This window comes from Macaca thibetana, chromosome 12 (assembly GCF_024542745.1).
Source record: "Macaca thibetana thibetana isolate TM-01 chromosome 12, ASM2454274v1, whole genome shotgun sequence".
Lineage (NCBI taxonomy): Eukaryota > Metazoa > Chordata > Mammalia > Primates > Cercopithecidae > Macaca > Macaca thibetana.
In genome coordinates this window covers 128,194,415-128,212,628 of record NC_065589.1, presented here as the reverse complement: position 1 = coordinate 128,212,628, position 18,214 = coordinate 128,194,415, and the positions used below count along the sequence as shown (strand labels likewise).

The 18,214-nt window shown below is 40.5% G+C and overlaps 2 protein-coding genes and 1 non-coding gene across 6 annotated transcripts in view; all 3 read right to left on the bottom strand.

Annotated features, from left to right (window-relative positions):
- The window catches only part of LOC126933035 (pleckstrin homology domain-containing family B member 2-like), a 74,984-nt gene that overhangs the window by 21,797 nt on the left and 34,973 nt on the right, over window positions 1–18,214 (bottom strand). The window lies entirely within an intron of this gene.
- Window positions 2,175–16,645, bottom strand: LOC126933034 (POTE ankyrin domain family member H-like). Its single transcript, XM_050752486.1, has 6 exons — window positions 15,938–16,645; window positions 11,446–11,560; window positions 11,074–11,247; window positions 8,112–8,218; window positions 6,650–6,787; window positions 2,175–4,162 (listed from the first exon to the last, which is right to left on the bottom strand). The coding sequence occupies exons 1-6, from the start codon at window positions 16,519–16,521 to the stop codon at window positions 4,063–4,065; spliced, it is 1,218 nt and encodes a 405-aa protein (XP_050608443.1). The 5' UTR covers window positions 16,522–16,645; the 3' UTR covers window positions 2,175–4,062.
- Window positions 5,277–5,383, bottom strand: LOC126933225 (U6 spliceosomal RNA). The gene has a single exon (XR_007718470.1). It is a non-coding gene; the product is annotated as a U6 spliceosomal RNA (small nuclear RNA).

The following is an 18,214-nucleotide window of genomic DNA, read 5'->3' as shown; positions in this document are numbered from 1 at the left end:
GAGGTTGCAAAACTGTCACTATATGATTAATTGCCTTTATTCTGCTTCTGGAAGCTTGCCTATATAAGCCAAGCCCTCCCTTTGTTCAGGGCTCAGCTTTTGGATGCAAATCTGCTGAGCTGATGTGTACCTAAATGAAATCCTCCTGTTTCACCCACAGGGTCTCTCCTGCCTCCTGTTTTTTGCAACAATAGTACCTTATAAATGATTCCCAAAATTACTACTGACTGACACCTTTATTAGTGTACAATGTCTTCCTAACATCTAAAATGTTTCCCTCCAGGATTCTGACAAATTTATTTTTTTATTTTTTTTTTTTTTTTTTTAGCTGGGGTCTTACTCTGTCACCAGGCTGGAGTGCAATGGTGCATTCTCAGCTCACTGCAACCTCCGACTCCCTGGTACAAGTGATTCTCCTGTCAAGCCAGGATTACAGGCATGCACCACCATACCCAGCTAATTTTCGTATTTGTAGTAGAGATGGGGTTTCACCATTGGCCAGGATGGTCCTGATCTTCTGACCTTGTGATCTACCCGCTCCAGCCCCCCAAAATGCTGGGATTACAGGCATGAGCCACCACACTCAGCCTTCTTTTCATCTCTTAAAACAATGCTGTGTGAAGTCTTCCTTGATTCTGCATGTCTTTCCCCAAATAAACAGGTACCTCCCTCCCTGAGGCTGCCTTAGTACTTCAATGATTTTTCTACTGCATCTTTACCACCCGAACTGTGCATTATTCCTCCACGTGTCTGTCCCCTCTGCTCCAAGACTGCAGAGGACAATCCTGCACATCGTCTTACTCACATTTTACTCAGAAATTTCTTACTGAGTCCTGCTACATACATGCTAGGCATTAGGGCTTAAAAAGAATGAAAATAAGGCATGTCAGGGATGGCTTTTCTAGAACACATGCCTAAGCAGAGACTGAAATATTGAGGCTAGCCAGATTAAAAGGGTAGAGGCAGGAAAAGATGACAGCATGCCATGCAGCAGCAAGGGCAGGAGCGAGGCCTAAAAGAGGGAAAGGATTTGCCTGCAATAGAAGGATGAGTGAGCAGAGCATTACCAGCAGGTCATCAATGCCAGAGAAAGGGCACACAGGGAAAAGGGCTAAAGATGGAGAGTGGGGCAGAAGGCAGATTATGAAAGCCTCACATCCAGGTTAAATACTAGTGTACAACCTGGAAAGCTGGAAATTATCTGACATTTCTCTCTGTGCCCCAAACCTTTCTCACTCAATTATCACTAAATCATATTGACTATACCTCTTTTCTGCCTCTGCTTTATACTCCCACTACCACTGGGAACATAAACATTTACAAAATGGTTTTTATTTAAAAGAAAATGCCAACTATTAATGCGTTTTTTACATGAAAAAAATTAAGCAAAACAAATGAAAAAAGCATAACACCAAAAAAAGGCCAACATATTAAAATGAGTAACTGAGATTCTGAACTTTATTTATTTCACCATGGATGGGTGAAAACCTTCTAATACACTGATACTAGTCCAAGGATGTGTGACAAGGAAACTATAGTTCACTACTGCAAAAGCTTCCTTTGTCTCCTGGTTTCTTTACCTGGTTCCCTTCCATCAATTCCAGCAAACTATAGGCCACAGGCCAAATCTAATCTGCCTATGGCTTTGTAAATAAAGTTTTATAGGAGCTCAGTCATGCCTCTTTGCTTACATAGAATCATCGTGGCTTTCACACTACAACAGCAAACAACAGCAGGGTAAGTAGATATGATAGAGACCACATAACCTCAAATATTACCCACCTGGTCCTTTACAGAAAAAGCTTGCTAACTCGTTTTACACCATGACCAGAAGGCCTTAGTACTAAAATTTAATATTGCAATTCCCCTGCTCAAATGTCTCCAATGAGCCTCTGCAGCAAACACTGTGGGCTCCCTTGCAATAGCCATGCCTTATTCTTTCTTGCAGAAGAAACACAAGTCTATTGGGATATTTATTATCTCAATCCCCCTCCTCAGCCTCAGAAACAGAAATGTTTATTCTAAGCTAATCACATATTTGCCTTCCCAGTGCCTGGTTTGGGAATGAGCATGTGATGTGACCCAGCCAATGAAATGTTACAGGAAGCCCCTTGCATGCTTCTAAGTTTTCTCCCTGTTTAAAAGACACATGTGAAGAAAAGCAGCTCTTGTGATGTTGTGCTGTGAGAACAAGATGTTTGGAGCTGCTGCGATTAGCCAACCCTGAAAGGAGACATGAATAAAACACTGCCAACAGCACAGCTGAAAGAGGAACAAGTGGGATACCTAAGATATCACCGAACAACCAAAACAACTCTGGTTCCTACTGTTTTAGCCACTGCTCATCAGTATTTGCAGTCCAAAACATTCTATCTGGTAAATTTCCTATGGCCCACAGGATAAGACCTACTCATTTCTACAGTATTAAAACGTCTACCATAAATTTGCCTTAGCTAAGTATTCACCTCATTCCCAACCTCTGGTATCTCACACTTTTGGTACTAGCAAAAGTGAACTGCTCAGAAACCCTGAAAAGTTCACTCAAGCATCTTGTCTTTTGCACTTGCTGCTCTTTCTGCCAAACAGGCAATCTCATTAGACGTTCCTTCTGGCAAACACACCAACTCGTTCCATGTTCCTTCTGCCAAACATTATTCTTCTGCTTCTTTACCTAGAAAAATTCTTCTCACTCTGTATGTTTACCTTAAATCACACCTGTTTTTTTTCCAAAACTTTTATTCCTCATCACATATGTCTGGCACATAATCAATATATAATAAATCATAATTATAAGCTTCCAGTGGGCATCTAGCACACAGCAAGCACCGAACAAAGTAGTAAAATAATAAAAACGACAATGATAATAACAAGCTCCTGTCTGTATTTTTGTTTGTGTTCTGTAGCATTACAAAAATGGTTAGTATCTAAAAGATATTTGATAGTTATTTGTTAAGTGGACAAGTGAAAACATAGATAGAAATGTGTTCTTTGAAAATTCTGTTGAAAAAGCACAGAAATGGAGACAGCTCTATCATGAGCACCTTAAAGATCAAAACTACATCTGTTCCACCTTTGTCTCCCGCAACTTATGAAACCTACCTTACAGAAGCTCTGTGATAAATAGATAGCTAAAGGTGTCCTCCTACAGTTTGGATTATACAATGTATCAGGTGTCCACAACCCAGTAGCATACTAGCATTTTTGTTATTGTGAAACATTTTTCTACTTTTATTATAATCTACTGAGCCTAGAGTGGGGCAATTTGTATATTTATTATGGCAATCTTTTGGCAAATGATAGCAGAGCATCTTGTTCTAACAAAATTACTGTTACCATGACAATTAACTAGCAGGTAGAACACATCTTGTTCCAACAAAGTAAATGTATCTCTTTCCAACTTCAAATGAGGAGGAATGAAGTCAGTAATAGTGAAACCTTGTTGGGACAAGCATGTGTAACACGACTTGTGCTTAGCATTCTTGTGATCAAAAATTCCTTACTTTACTTTTTTATCTATGGTAGGACCACCCAGAGCAGGAGTCCACAACTCCCAGGCCACAGACTGGGACCAGTCCATGGACTATTATGAGCCACACCACACAGGAGGAGGTGAGCAGCAGGCAAGCCAGGGAAGCTTCGCCTGTGTTTACAGCCACATCCCAAGGCTCATATTAACGCCTGAACTCTGCCTCCAGTCAGACCAGTCAGAGAATTAGATACTCATTGGAGCATGAACCCTGTTGTGAACTGCCCGTATGAGGGATCTACGCTGTGTGCTTCGTATGAAAATCTAATGCCTGATGATCTGTCACTGTCTCACTTTGCCCCCAGATGAGACCGTCTAGTTGCAGAAAAATAAGCTCAGAGCTTCCACGGATTCTACATGATGCTAAGTTGTATAATTATTTCATTGTATATTACAATGTAATAATAATATAAAGTAGCACAATAAAGTCACATGATTGAATAATCCTGAAACCACTCCCACCTTCCCTCAGCCCATGGAAAGATTGTCTTCCACAAAACCAATCCCTGGTGCCAAAAAGGTTGGGGACAACTGACCTAAAGTAATTCACTATCACAAGTCTTACCTGGATTGCTATTTTCAGAAGAGATTTTTAGCATCCGTTTTTCTTTGTAGTCAGAAAATAACTGGCAAATTCTATGTATAAAATGCAATAAACCAAATTACTATTTTAATACTGATATAAAAAATACTTACCAAATGTAAAATTCTTAGAGTATTTCTAATATCATAATATCAGAACTTAACAGTATTATCCCATTCACTTGTGAGTACATTCTACAAACTTCTCTTTAAGCTTCTAATTAAAGAAGAAAACAATGTAAGGTGAAATGCTCAGAAATCAAGGGCATTGTGACCCAGTAAATTAGCTTACATTATCATGACATAATAGAAAGCATCTCAGCTCTGCGTAAGTCCTAGCTCCATAATGAACAGCTATTTGTTCTTGGACAATTTGCTTCTCTTAGGCTCAATGCCTTCTTCAACAAAGTGAGGACTTTGCTGCCTTATTTCATATTTCACTAGGTTTTTATAAAGATTTAACAAGATATTTTTTAAATGCTCAGAGAAATAGTAAAGCTATGGAATAATCTGTTCCTAAACTTTATGACTAAAATTATCTTGGAATCCCAAATAAAACCCAATGTGTATTTTGTTCGTAGGTTCTAATACGCAAATGTAGTTTTCAGAAAATGTTATTAAGTCCTAATTTTGCTTTTCAGTTGTCCTACTCCTTATGGCTTATAATTCAGGGCATCTCAACTATGTCATAGTTTGCAACTAAATTTATTCATAAATATCTCATTAAAGTAGCTAATGTGATTGTCCACTATTATGGAGTTGACCAATCACACCAAGGGCAGAAAAACTAATGGATGTTAAGACTTGGCTTGGACCAATGATCCTTCTCTACAGACTCCAACTCTGAGCCAGATGTTTGTTAGGATAACGCTTTATATTGATGTTCAATGCCAGCTGGCAGGGGAGACCAAAACTCTTTTATTTTTTTTAGTTTCCATGAAGAAGTTGCAAGTTGACATTTTCTAGTTTTCGACATACATGCTAACAATATAATTTTGCACCGAACATGTTATTCAGCTCTAAGTCATCTCATAGACCATCTTACATGACTATTTTTGCAGCGCAAATCACAATTTCAGTATTTTGGTGGCACCCATCTTTTGCTTTGCTTCACAGTGTTTCCTTACAGCTAGTCAGCAAATAGTCAAATGACCTTCCAGTGACTGCACAGAATATGGAATGCTTCAAAAATTTGTGCTGCCTCCTTATGCAGAAGCCACGCTAATTTTCTCTGTATTGTTCTAATTTTAGGATATGTGCCGCCGAAGCAAGCACAAAGCCCTACTTTTACACATGATTAGTGATGAGTCATGGACGAGGCTTGGCTCTGTTAAGTCCAACTAACCATTGAAGAGATTCTGAGAATTCTCTTCAATGGCTTCCTGTGAGGTAGAATTTCAAAACATTTTAAAATCTTGAGCTAGAGATAGGAGTAGCTTGGACGATTTTCATTATCATGTAAAACAGATCACTCAAGGGGCCAACCACAACTGGGAGTCCCTGCTAGGGGAAGGTTCATATAGGACTTTCTCCTGCCTAAGGTTCTATACAGGATATAAAGGTGCCTCACAGCACAGATCTGGTAGCAAAGAAGAAGAAACAAACACTGATCTCTTTCTCCCACGTTATTTGAACCCCTCTGACCCTTCAGAACAAGCCCACCTGATATCTGCTAGAGAAAAGACCAACAACTGCCTCAAAGGATCTCTGACCATGAAGGTCTCAGCTAATTCTTGGCTAAGATGTGAGTTCCACATTAGGTTCTGAATATGGGGGGAAGGGTCAATCTGCTCACTTTGTCTGTGGATAAAGTCAGGATGCCCAGCAGCCAGAGCAGGGTGCTGGTGCTTTGGGAACAATGGCTGAGAATATAAGCATAGGTATGGGAACTAAAATACGCTGTAACTTCAAAGTCACCGCATGAATTGCCAGGAAGGCTTGAGGGATCTGAATCAGTAAGGGCATCTTGGTGTCAAAGGTCAACCATTACCAGGCAGCAGGACCAGTTTGAGTGGCAACAATGCAGCCACAGAAACAATGGAAACAACAGAATGACTGGAATGTCCTTTTTTGCCTCCTCCTTCTGACTTGATAAAAGGGACTGTCTTCCTTGGATTTAGTGAACCCCTTCGGTTCCTGAAAAATTCATGGAGTATGTAGGAGATAGTCCCCAGAGGACAGTACAAGACTTTCTGCTAAACTGGACATTTCAAGACCCAAATAACTAATCAGAAAAATCAAAGATGTGACACCATTTTTTATCCCATGCATAGGTGTTATACTTGGATGAAATGAACAATGTTGGGATCTCTAAGGATAAAGGTCTTAAAAGTCCTGAGATAAAGAATCCTCCACCCACTGGTACTTCTAACTTGTCTTGCTTTTTTTCTGATTTCTGGCTGATGCAGGGTACTAACTCACTGCCATTCTAAAACTACCTGAACCGAACTATGACATCTCACCTGATACGTAAGACGCAATTGTTATAATTATTTTAAACCTCAATTTAGCATTAACTCCCCTTTTAATGTAAACACTTACACATTATGATGACTAGAAACAGCATACTCTCTGGCCGTCTGTCCAGATAGATCTTGAGAAGATACATCAATATTTTGCTCAAGTAGAAGGCTGACTAGACTTGCTGATCCACAACATACAGCAAGTATGAGAGCGGTTCTAAAATGACAGAGATAATTTCTCCCTTAGGAACTGCAATAAAGTTATTTTTAAAGCTAATTTGATATATTTTACCAATTTAACATCTTGTCTCTCCGTGCAGAATCAAACATTTACATGCACCAAAAGACATAGCATCTTGGGTGCTCAAGTGTTCATCTTTGTAAAATAACACCAAGGTTAAAAGAAAGGGACAAAAAGGAAACCTCTTATCTCACTGGGGCATTGCATAGTAGAAGCTACTAATCTAAAGTCCTTTGATGGGCAAGAAACAATGTTAGGGCCACTTATCTGAAGTGGACAAAGATTTAAGTGAAGATTTCATCACAGCTTCCCTAGACTGATAGGCTGTAATAGAAAATTAGCTAGAGGGTAACATAAACAAGAGCTCTCTGCATGCTGAAAGCAGTAATAATAATAATAGTAAGAATAGTAGTCACAGGAGTGTCAGTTAATGATGCCAATAAGCATGTACTAGGCACTGAATTAAGTGCCATATATATCTCTCTTACTTATGCACAGTCAACTTTGAAGCATATATTCTCCTGCTTTTCATATATGACAATACATTTGGTGGTAAGTAACATTCCCAAGGTCACACACCTAGCAGGTAAGAAAGCTAGGAATTAAATTCCGTCTTGTGTGAATCCAAAGCCTAGCTCTTTTCTCTTTATCACCCACCTACAGCTTGCCTTCATGTAAGGAAAAGTGTATCCACTTAAAACTATCTTCACTCCCTCTTTCCATACCAATTAAAAATAAAAACATCAAAATACACTGGAAATAAAAAAGGAAGAAAGCTGTTGAACCCACAGTATGTGGGAATAGCAATTAATTGTCATGTAGGGATAAGCTAACATTAATATTCTTCAAAGAAAGCAACTTAAAGCAGAGTCATTGAAAAGACAAAAGAATTTTCAACCCCTACTTATGTTTAATATAGCATATTTAGTGGAAAAGCATGTAAGACACAGAGGTTAAAAACTGGTAGAAAGAGTTAAGAAGTTCAATACTGAGTCATAAAGTAAACTGAAAGTTAAAGTTCACACTTCATAAAATTAATACGAAATCCCTCTAGCTAACATAAGATCATGTAACCAAAACATCATACAACAAAGAACATCAGTCAATACAATAAGAGAAGATGAATCCTACAAAAACTGTTCTTTATGTTGCCCAGTCCAAATAATTGTTTTTCTACCTGACTGATTTGTGTTGATACTGATCACTGTCCCAATAAGTATACATTAATCTTATTAATTTAACATTTATGACTTGAGTGACTGCTAGTTAACAACACACAGATTGAAAGAAATAACTATACCTTCCATATCTATCAAATGCATTTAAATTAGCTTTTTTCTTGATTAAAAATTTCACCACTTGCTGTTTTTGTTCATGTACGCCAAGTAACAGCGGTGTGAGGTCATGCTGTAAAACAATATAAAGCAAAAAAGAATGTAATTCAAAAAAGTACACATTCCTCAACTGAAGCAGAAACTTTATATAAGATCCTACGGACTTACACGCATACAAAGTAAGTAAAATGTAGCTGCTTCCTTCTCAATCTTCTGTGCTTTCCCACGTGCTGCTCCCTCCCTTGGGAACACCCCTCTCTGCCTCACCACATTAACTCTGATCATCTCAAAAACTCACTTTCAACATTCACTGCTTCCAAGACTCTTTGCTTCTAACCCAGCATTTGGCAAGCCATTATTGGATGATAATATTTTTCCCATCTAAACAAAGAGCTTCTTGAGGGCAGGGGCTGTATCTTTTATCTCTATATCCTCCACCCTAAGAAAAATTGTTGTGTATAAAGCAATAATTTGCATGTAAAATATTTCTTTCGTTTCACATGTTTTACCAAAAGTTCAAGCTCCAACATGCAATAAAAATTGCTATTAATACTCATACTGCCCATTTGAAAAAATTTCCCAACATTTATTTATTTAAAATCTATCTGTATTTAATTTTTCCAGATTGTTAATAGATAATCAGTTCATAGGACTACTGAAACTAAATTAACAGAATTCCTATCTGTATTCTTAATAACTCCATGGTTTCTAGTGTTTAAAACTGCCATGTTGATTATGCCAAAGCTCTACATACTTATGAGACACACTGGATAGTCCATAATACAGCTTCAATTGACAAAAAAAAAGTTTACAATTTGCTACAATTCTAATTGAGAAAACTCTGCTCTTAACAATGACTTACTGACCTAAGTACTTGAATGACAACAAAGAGACACAAAATCCCGAGAGGATCATCCTCTACTGACTCAAAGACTACTCACTGCACATTTCTAAAGACCTTCTGAATGGCAGCGAATAACTGACGGTAGGAAGGAAAGGGTATTACTCTGTAAGCTGATGAATATTAAGCCAATAATATTCATTTTAATGTCTCACCACAGAGATAAAAGTCAGACTAGACCAGGAATGGTGGCTCACACCCGTAATCCTAGCATCTTGGGAGGCTGAGGCAGGTGAATCACTTGAACCCAGGAGTTTAAGACCAGCCTGAGAAACATGGCAAAAACCTCATCTCTACTAAAAAAAAAAAAAAAAAAGAAGAGAAATACAAAAACTGAGGTTGGAGGACCATCTGAGCTTAGGAAGGTCAGGGCTGCAGTGAGCTGTGATTGCACCACTGCACTCCAGACTGGGAAACAGAGTGAGACCACATCTCCAAAAAAAAAAAAAAAAAAAAAAAAAAAAAAAAAAAAAGTCAGATTAATGTAATTGGATAGGAAAGATTTAAAGAAATCAGCACATATCCAACTCCAACTCTTCTACAGATATCTTAAGTTTCTGAGATATAAGAATTTACATATTACATTTATGTATTCAGTGGTTCTTAAGCAGGTGTGTATCCAGATTTTGAGAAAATTGTTGTTGTTGTTATTGTTGATGTTAGAGACAGGGTCTCATTATGTTAACCAGGCTAGACTCGAACTCCTGAGCTCAAGCAATCCTCCCCCCTCAGCCTCCCTAGCAGCTGGGACTACAGCCATGCACCACCATGCCTGGCTTCAAGGAAACATTTTTAAACATACATATCTAGGCTTTACTGGACTTACTCTATCAAAATCTTCAGGAAAAAGCCTAGACTTACTGATTATTTAAAAATTTTCCTGAGGTTACTGGGATGCAAATTTCTAGCTGGAAGCTAGTACAACAGACAGTTAATTCAGTCTCATTTCTCACCCACGTGACCAATTCTCTTTCTCATTTGAAGATTTGGCCAAAAAGAGGAAAGAGTAGGAGACAGACTCATTTGCTGAAAACACCACATAATTTTCCCCGGTAAGAGAAGAACAAGGTCTAGTAAACTCAAAATCCAACTTGATCTTGTTACTTAAAGCTCCTTATCTCCCACCTTCCCATCCAGACATGCTAGATTTGAAAGCAGAGTTGAGACTCTAACTGGCCATTTCTACCAGAATAGGGTACTAAGTCAGTTAATTACTTGTTATTCCCTCTGCTCAAGGGTTTCCCATTACATGACCACCTATTTACTGCCAATCTGGTTCTTCAGAGGCCTCCTAAAATTGATCTCTAAGCAGTTCACAACTCACTAACTCCCTCTCCCAAAATGAAAACTGTCATTCTCTAAAACTGAACCTTGTCTCACCATACAAAGGAAACAAATAAATGAACAATACACACACACACACACACACACACACAGACACACACACGCATATGCACACAACCTCTTCATGGTCTTTTCCCTCTATTACCTAATTTCCAGACTGGCCTTGATATTTCTGATTGCTCTTTTTCCCTTTCCACTTCTGCCTCATGAGCAATCAGAAATATCTTAAGCCTTGCCACTGAGAGGTGCATCACCTCATATCTATTACTGTTTTTTAGGAACTTGCCAAAGCAGCAGGATTTCTATTCACTGAAACATGTTTAAGTGTTCTTGGAGTTTTCATGTAAAACCTATTTCAGGGCAAATTTTGCAATTTTACATTCATTAGGGAAAAAAAAAAAACCTAGGAGGGAAAAAATGAAAAATAATAAGTATTACCTTTTACCAATTCAGTGTTTTCAAAAAAGTATTTACCACAAGTGCATTAAAAAAAACTGTACCCTCAAATGCTTCTTTGAAAGTAACAATATTTAAAATAAAATCTTAGATAATTAAGTCATTTCAAAATATTTTCATTCAGGTTATGCTTGAGCTTCCAAATATGGAAAACTGGCCCTTACACAGGTCACTGTTAAAATGAATGCATTTCAGTATTTTGAAAAGAAAACTGGTAGATCTAATACCTTGTTTTTTGATTCAATAGCAGCACCATGTAAAAGCAGTGCTTTGGCCATTAATTTATCTTCATTGTAGATAGCATAGTGTAGAGCAGTATTTCCATACTCATCTGGAATATTTGGATCAGTGCCATGTTCTAGCAACATTAATGCACATTCATCTTCTTGGCATTGTACGGCCTGTCAGTGTTAGACCAAAAACAAATTATAAATGCTAGGAATTCAAAGTAACATTCCACAGCTTTCACCAACTAGTTACATTTAAAGGAGAAAACTCATTTTTGTGCTATGTATTGAAATCAAACCCATCTCACACTGATATAGTCGGCTACTGCATACCTTTGTCAGAGCTGACCTGTTTTTGTTGTCAATGCATACCTTTGTCAGAGCTGTCCTGTTTTTGTTGTCAAGGACATTAAGTTGACATTGTCTGTCCAGCAGGAGTTTTACTACTTCTGAATTCCCATTGGCAGAGGCCAGATGTAGAGCAGTCCTAGGAGAGTGAGAAGACTTTTTAGGAAATTGTTAGTGCACTAGCTACAGGCACATCAATGATTCGTGTAATTACAAACACTGAATAGCCTGCTGTTACTCTGCCTTCAAAACAAACATTTACTTTTCCCATGAAGAAAGCACACTATTTATTACCTCTCATTACTCGCTGTATTAATGAAAGAGCAGCCTATTTGAATAGAAACAGCACAGCCCTTGGATGACATTCAGCTGGGACTGGAACCCTACTTGAAGCTCTGTCGCTTCCCAGCTGTTGCTTAGCCTTTTGGTGTCTCAGTTTCCTCATCAATAAAATGGGAATGAAAATAGTAGCTTTCTCACAGGAAACCACTGTAATGCTTAAATGAGACTCTACGCAAAAGATATAGAATAGTTCCTAACACAAAGAACAGCTCAATAATTGTTAGATATTATAATTTTTACTAATACCCTAAAGACATTTGAATTAAGTGAGATGATACAATTATACCTACATTCTCAGGTATGTTTTAAAGACTACAGGTAACGTTGTATTTCAGTGATTCTAAGATGATCATCGTCTCCATGTTGTCTCCAGTGAAATACCACTTATAATTCATGATTTACTATAATTGGCGGCATTTAAATAATTCTCTTATTGAGACATAAAATAATGGGGCATCATATAACCCCTGGTGCCTTACATTAAGTAGAATATGTTATAACAGGCCTGGGGCAGTTCCAGTCAGATGACCAGCATTTAGATAAATTTTAGTTCTTAAAAAAAACTATGGAATAAGAGGGCTGAGGTGAAAACAAAAATTTCTAAAATAAACTAATTCTTACTTTGGTTTTCAAAAAACTTTAAGCCAAAGAAAACCTGGAAATTCAAATAAACACCATGGGCTCATTTTTTTCAATACTTAGATTTATACAATGTATGTACATCAGATATTTCCAATCTTTCCTATTAGGATTTAAGACTGTTATAAATTTCCTCTTTTTAAAATGGATTTATGAAACTATTTGTGGAGCTTTTTTCAACGTTTACATTCAGGGGTACAGGTGCAGATGTGCCGGTTTGTTACACAGGTAAACGTGCGCCAAGGGGGTTGGTTGGACAGATGATTTCATTACCCAGGCGTTAAGCCCAGTACCCGTTCACTCTATTTCCTGCTTCTTTCCCTCCTCCCACCCTCCACCTCCGATAGGCCCCAGTGCGTGTTCCTTCCCTCTAGGTATCTGTGTGTTATCATTTAGCTCCCACCTATAAGTAAGAACACGCAGTATTTGGTTTTCTCTTCCTATGTTAGTTTGCTGAGAATAATGGCTTTCAACACCATCCTGTCCCTGCAAAGGACATGCTCTCGTTCTTTCTTTTATGGCTGCATAGTAGTCCCTGCTGTTTATCTACCACATTTTAGTTCTTAAAACAACTAAAACAGTCTTTATTCAAGACTTATAAATGTTCAAAAAGGCAATTAAAGGTTATCTTTTACTATTTTCTACCTTCAGAAATGTTTTTGTTTGAAAGGAGGGAGGAAAAGCTTCAATTGAGATTAAGTCCTAATGCTCCAACTTTAAATCTCTCAGCTTGCTCATGCCCAGCAGGTAAACATGAAGTTTTCAAAGATGGAAGGATCCTGAGAGATAGTAGAATACGCCTGCCACATAATAGGTGTCTGGCTTATGTCTGATGACTAAATGGACTGAAAGAATGGATAAACGCAGCTTGGGAGTTCAATATTTTTAAAGGAAACTGCTGTAGAGTAGGAGAATACATCTGCAACAGTAATAATCATTCATATTTGCTATTTTAATTTTCATAAGTACATAACTCAACTAAAATGAATCACACTTTTTACACATGTTAACCTATATATAATGAAAAGATAATTATATAATAAAATGTATATACAATAAAATCTACAGGAACAGGTAAACAGAATCTCTCTACTTCTGAAGAGGATAAAAGTTCACAGAAGACAGCCATCCACAGAAATAAAAATAAATAATAGAATGTGAGAAATTAGTTGTATCTATGCAAGCAGCATATTCCTTCTCTTCCCAAGGATTATTTCATTACTAATGAATCTTAACTAAACTTCAGATGTTCATTGCAGAAATCACAGATAAGAGAAAGGAAAAAAATTCACTTACAAATCCCCAGAAATAAGTTTGATTATATTTTCTACATATTTTCAGCTAACACAAGAGCAGATTATATTTGTGTATATGTGTAACAAACTGATTTTTTTCTCACTTGATATAGCAAAGTACATCTTTGCATGTCAACATATCTCTGTATCTACTGACGCCCTCAATAGTTACTTATTATTCCATCCTATGGATGCACTGAAATTTGTTCATAAAATCTATGAATTCTTCTAAATACACTGCTGTTTTAAGCAATACTAAGAAAAACAGATGTATCTGTTTCGTAAAGATATTTCAGCATAATGGAATTGATCAGTAAAAAGCATATACATTTAAAAAATGTGGTTCTTACCACTAAAGTGTGTGTTTGAAAAGCTGCAGCAACTTAAACTTTGAACAACTATATATGTACCACTGTTCTTCATCCTCACAAACTTTGTGGATAAAAAACAGTATTTCATTTTTTTTTTTTTTTTTTTTTTTTTTTTTTTTTTTTGAGATGGACTCTCACTCCATCGCCCAGGCTGGAGTATAGTGGCGTGATCTCGACTCACTGCAACCTCCACCTCCCTGGTTCAAGCAATTCTCTTGCCTCAGCCTCCTGAGTAGCTGGGATTACAGGTGCATGCCACCATGCCCAGCTAATTTTCTGTATTTTTAGTAGAGATGGGGTTTCACCACACCGGCCAAGCTGGTCTCAAACTCCTGACTTTGTGATCCGCCTGCCTCAGCCTCCTAAAGTGCTGGGATAACAGGCGTGAACCACTGCACCCGGCCTTTCACTCCTCTTCTAACTTAAGTAGAAAACAGTATTTCATTCCTCTAACTTAAATTCCTTCTCCTACCAGGAACACTGTTTTCCTACGTACGTAGGTCACTGGTAGATACGCTAAAAAGTACTATGCCCAATTTTAGAATGCTTATTTTATTATTACATCTGCATATATAGGCCGGGCACAGTGACTCACGCCTGTAATCCCAGCACTTTGGGAGGCCAAGGTGCATGGATCACAAGGACAGAAATTCAAGACCAGCCTGGCCAAGATGGTGAAACCCCATCTCTACTAAAAATAAAAAAAAAATTAGCCAGGCATGGTGGCAGGCGCCTTTAATCCCAGCTACTTAGTAGGCTGAAGCAGAGAATTGCTTGAACCTAACAGGCAGAGATTGCAGTGAGCCAAGATCACACCACTACACTCCAGCCTGGCCAACAGAGTGAGACTCTGTCAAAAAAAAAAAAAAAAAAAAAAAAAAAAAAATATATATATATATATATATATCTGCATATATAAATAGGCATTTGTGTTTTCTTCTGGTATGTTTCTCCTTTTGTATATTTAAAATTTTTAATCTATACTCTTATTTTTGTGACATAAAAATCTAGCTAGTTTTCTCCCAAAAATGAATTATGAACAATCCACCTTTTTTAAATAATACAAAATATCACCATTATCAAGTGCTAAATTCTTACATATATTTGGGTATTTCTGGATTTCCTATTCTGTTCTACTCATTGATCTTTTCGGCTGTTAGTAAACAATTTGTGGAAATAGCACATGCACATTTTGATATCTGGAAAAGCAAGTCTTTTTCCATTCTGTTACAAAAAAAAATAATTTATCACAATAATAAAAGACAGCATGTGTAAAAACTCTAAAACTTTCCTATTTTTATTTGGCTTAGGTAAAAGTGATAAACAGAAAAAGCTCACATCTTCAGAAAATTCAATCTTCCTTTTCAAGCACACAAACCTTCTTGCCATTTCAGTTTCCTTCTAAGGTTCCTCAGTAAAGAACATATTTACATAGGGTACATTGATAAAAAATCCATACTGGATTTTATTTGAAGAATATTTAGCCTTGAAGTTGATATGTTATGGGGCTTCGTTCTTAGTTCTCAATATACACTTTTCTATAATACATAGAACATTGCTTTAAAATGTGTACATTAAAAATAATCCGCTGCATCAACTTAATTTTTCGAGTTAAATCACTTTAAAACCATTTATTAGTGTTCTGTGAGGGAAATTATAATTGGATTGGAAATCAGCTCAAGTTTTGTTTTGTGTTGCGGCTCACGAAGGGACCTGTGCCCTGACCTCTGACCTCGCTGAGGTTTCCACACCCAGGGTGGTATGGGGCCTGCGGAGACAAGAAAGCCAGGTCCCCCTCCTCCCCCACCAGGAGGGTATGTCCCCATCATCCCCCCACGTCCCTCCTCCTCCCAGCCCAGGCCCGGTTACCTCTTTTGCTTGTCCGTCTTGTTCACGTCAGTGTCCCTGAGCATGACGATGAGATCCTTTCTGGGGACTTTACCCCACCAGGCAGCTCTGTGGAGCTTGTCCAGATCTTCTCGACGGACGTGGTACCTCGGCTCCATGAAGGCGCTATCGTCGTATTCTTCCCAAGCGCCTACATTGCTCTTGCTGCTCCTGACTGTCTTCACAGCGGAGTCATCCTGGTCTCCAGAAGCGCCCAGGTTGCTCTTGCCGCTCCCCCTGCGGCAGGGGAGGCAGTGGCAGCACCACTTGGCCATCTTGCTCCTGAGTGTCTTCATAGCAGAGTCATCCTGGTCTCCAGAAGCGCCCACGTTGCTCTTCCTGCTCCCCCTGCAGCAGGGGAGGCAGTGGCAGCACCACTTGGCCATCTTGCTCCTGCGTGTCTTCCTAGCGGAGTCGTCCTGGTCTGCAGAAGCGCCCAGGTTGCTCTTTCCGCTCCCCCTGCAGCAGGGGAGGCAGTGGCAGCCCCACTTGCCCATCTTCCTCCTGAAACCAAATGGCTTCTTCACAGAGGACGCAGCCGGCATGGAACCGACTTCAGCCACCATCTGCTTTTAACAGCAGATCCCGTCTACCAACCAGTTTCACCAACTAGCAGGTAACTCCGGGTTTCCGATCTGTTTGAAGAGAAAGATCAATCCCAGCCAAAACCTGCCAACCCCAGCAGGGGAGCCCAGCCCACCCCACCCAGGGAAAACCCACGCCCACCCCAGGAAGGGCCACCCCCCCCCCCAATAAAACACCCAGCCCACCCAAGGGAATGCCAAACCCAGCAGAGAAAAGGTCAAGCCCAGCAAAGGAACTAGGGAGGAAAGGTCAACCCAAAGGAGAAAACGTCAATCCAAGGAGGTCCCAGGAGGAACAGAAGGCCAAGCGACCGACGCCAAGCCAAGCAAAGAACGCAAAGCCAAGCCAAGCCGCTACGCGCGTGTGCCGTGCGCGTGCAAGCCGTTACAGGCCAGCCAGTTACCAGTTACGCGCGTGTGGCGTGCGTGTACAAGCCGTTACAAACCAGCCAAGCCGTTAGGCGTGTGGCGTGCGCGTGCAAACCGCTACAGGTCAGCCAGTTACGTGTGTGCGGCGTGCGTGTGCAAGCCGTTACAAACCAGCCAAGCTGTTAAGCGCGTGTGGCGTGCGCGTGCAAGCCGTTACAGGCCAGCCAAACCGTTACAGGCCAGCCAAACCGTTTCGCGCGTGCGGCGTGCGCGTGCGGCGTGCGCGTGCGGCGTGCGCGTGCGGCGTGCGCGTGCGGCGTGCGCGTGCGGCGTGCGCGTGCGCGTGCGGCGTGCGCGTGCGGCGTGCGCGTGCGGCGTGCGCGTGCATCTCAGGTGGCGCCAGTGCACGTGGCACAGACAGTGGCGGATCCGTGCAACCCGCATGGTTAAGTCTTGGCGCCACGAATGTCACTGACAGCCTTGTGTTCCCAGCAAACTTCGCCGAGTCAGCGGAGCTTTCAGGCCATTGAGAAGCCTCTGGTGGGGGAAAAAAGCCTCTTGAAGCAGGACTGGGCCTGAGCGCCTGGAACCTGAGGATGCTGACAGCCTCCTATGAAGAAAGCCCCCAAGACACTCCTGGCGGTGCTGTTGTGCGTGGCAGCGGCTGCAGCTCGGAACTCGGGCTGAGGGAGCTGGCTGCAAATGGCCTCAAAATCGCGGAGCACAAGACGCCCACCGAGCCCAGTGCCTGCCTGAGGTGCCTTCCACACTTGCTCCTCTTTGGTCGGCACACAGAACACGAGGCCATCAGCGAGGGGGCACTTGCGGTCACAGGATCGCGGCCACCTCCTGCCCCGGTGCCCCCTGCCTGGTGTCCAAGCCAGAGCCAACAGCTGTGGGGCTTCTGGCCTGGGGGGCTCTGCTCCACTGGCATGCAATAGGGTCAAGGTGCAGGCTGCTGTGTCCAGGCTGGCAAGAGGAGGCTTGGAGGAGCACCTCCCACGGATGGGGAGATGCAGAAAGTCACCCCCCTGTGCAGATCCTGGGTACAGGACACTGTTCCCGCCTCCCTGGTGCTGGCGTCTGAGCTGGACCAGGGCAGTGGCACCTCAACCCTCCTGCTGCATAAGCTCCTCTTGCTTGATAATAAACTAAATTTTGAATGAAACAAAAAGAAAAAAGACACACACACTAAATTTCCTTGTCCCTCTGTGATCCCGAACCAGGAAGCAAGGGGAAGCCTGACCTCCTGGTCTCTCCCCCCAGCTGCAGGCTGAGCAGTTTCCTCCAGTTGGGCTCAGTGGGA

Bases quoted from the DNA above. Each gene is read 5' to 3' on its own strand.
- LOC126933034 (XM_050752486.1), bottom strand. From the start codon at position 16,521: ATGGTGGCTGAAGTCGGTTCCATGCCGGCTGCGTCCTCTGTGAAGAAG. The intron at 6,788-8,111 runs GTATAGTTATTT...CTGTCATTTTAG, and splicing joins GCATTTGATAGATATGGAAG to AACCGCTCTCATACTTGCTG. The intron at 4,163-6,649 runs GTAAGTGTTTAC...TTTTATACATAG, and splicing joins GTTTCTAGTCATCATAATGT to AATTTGCCAGTTATTTTCTG.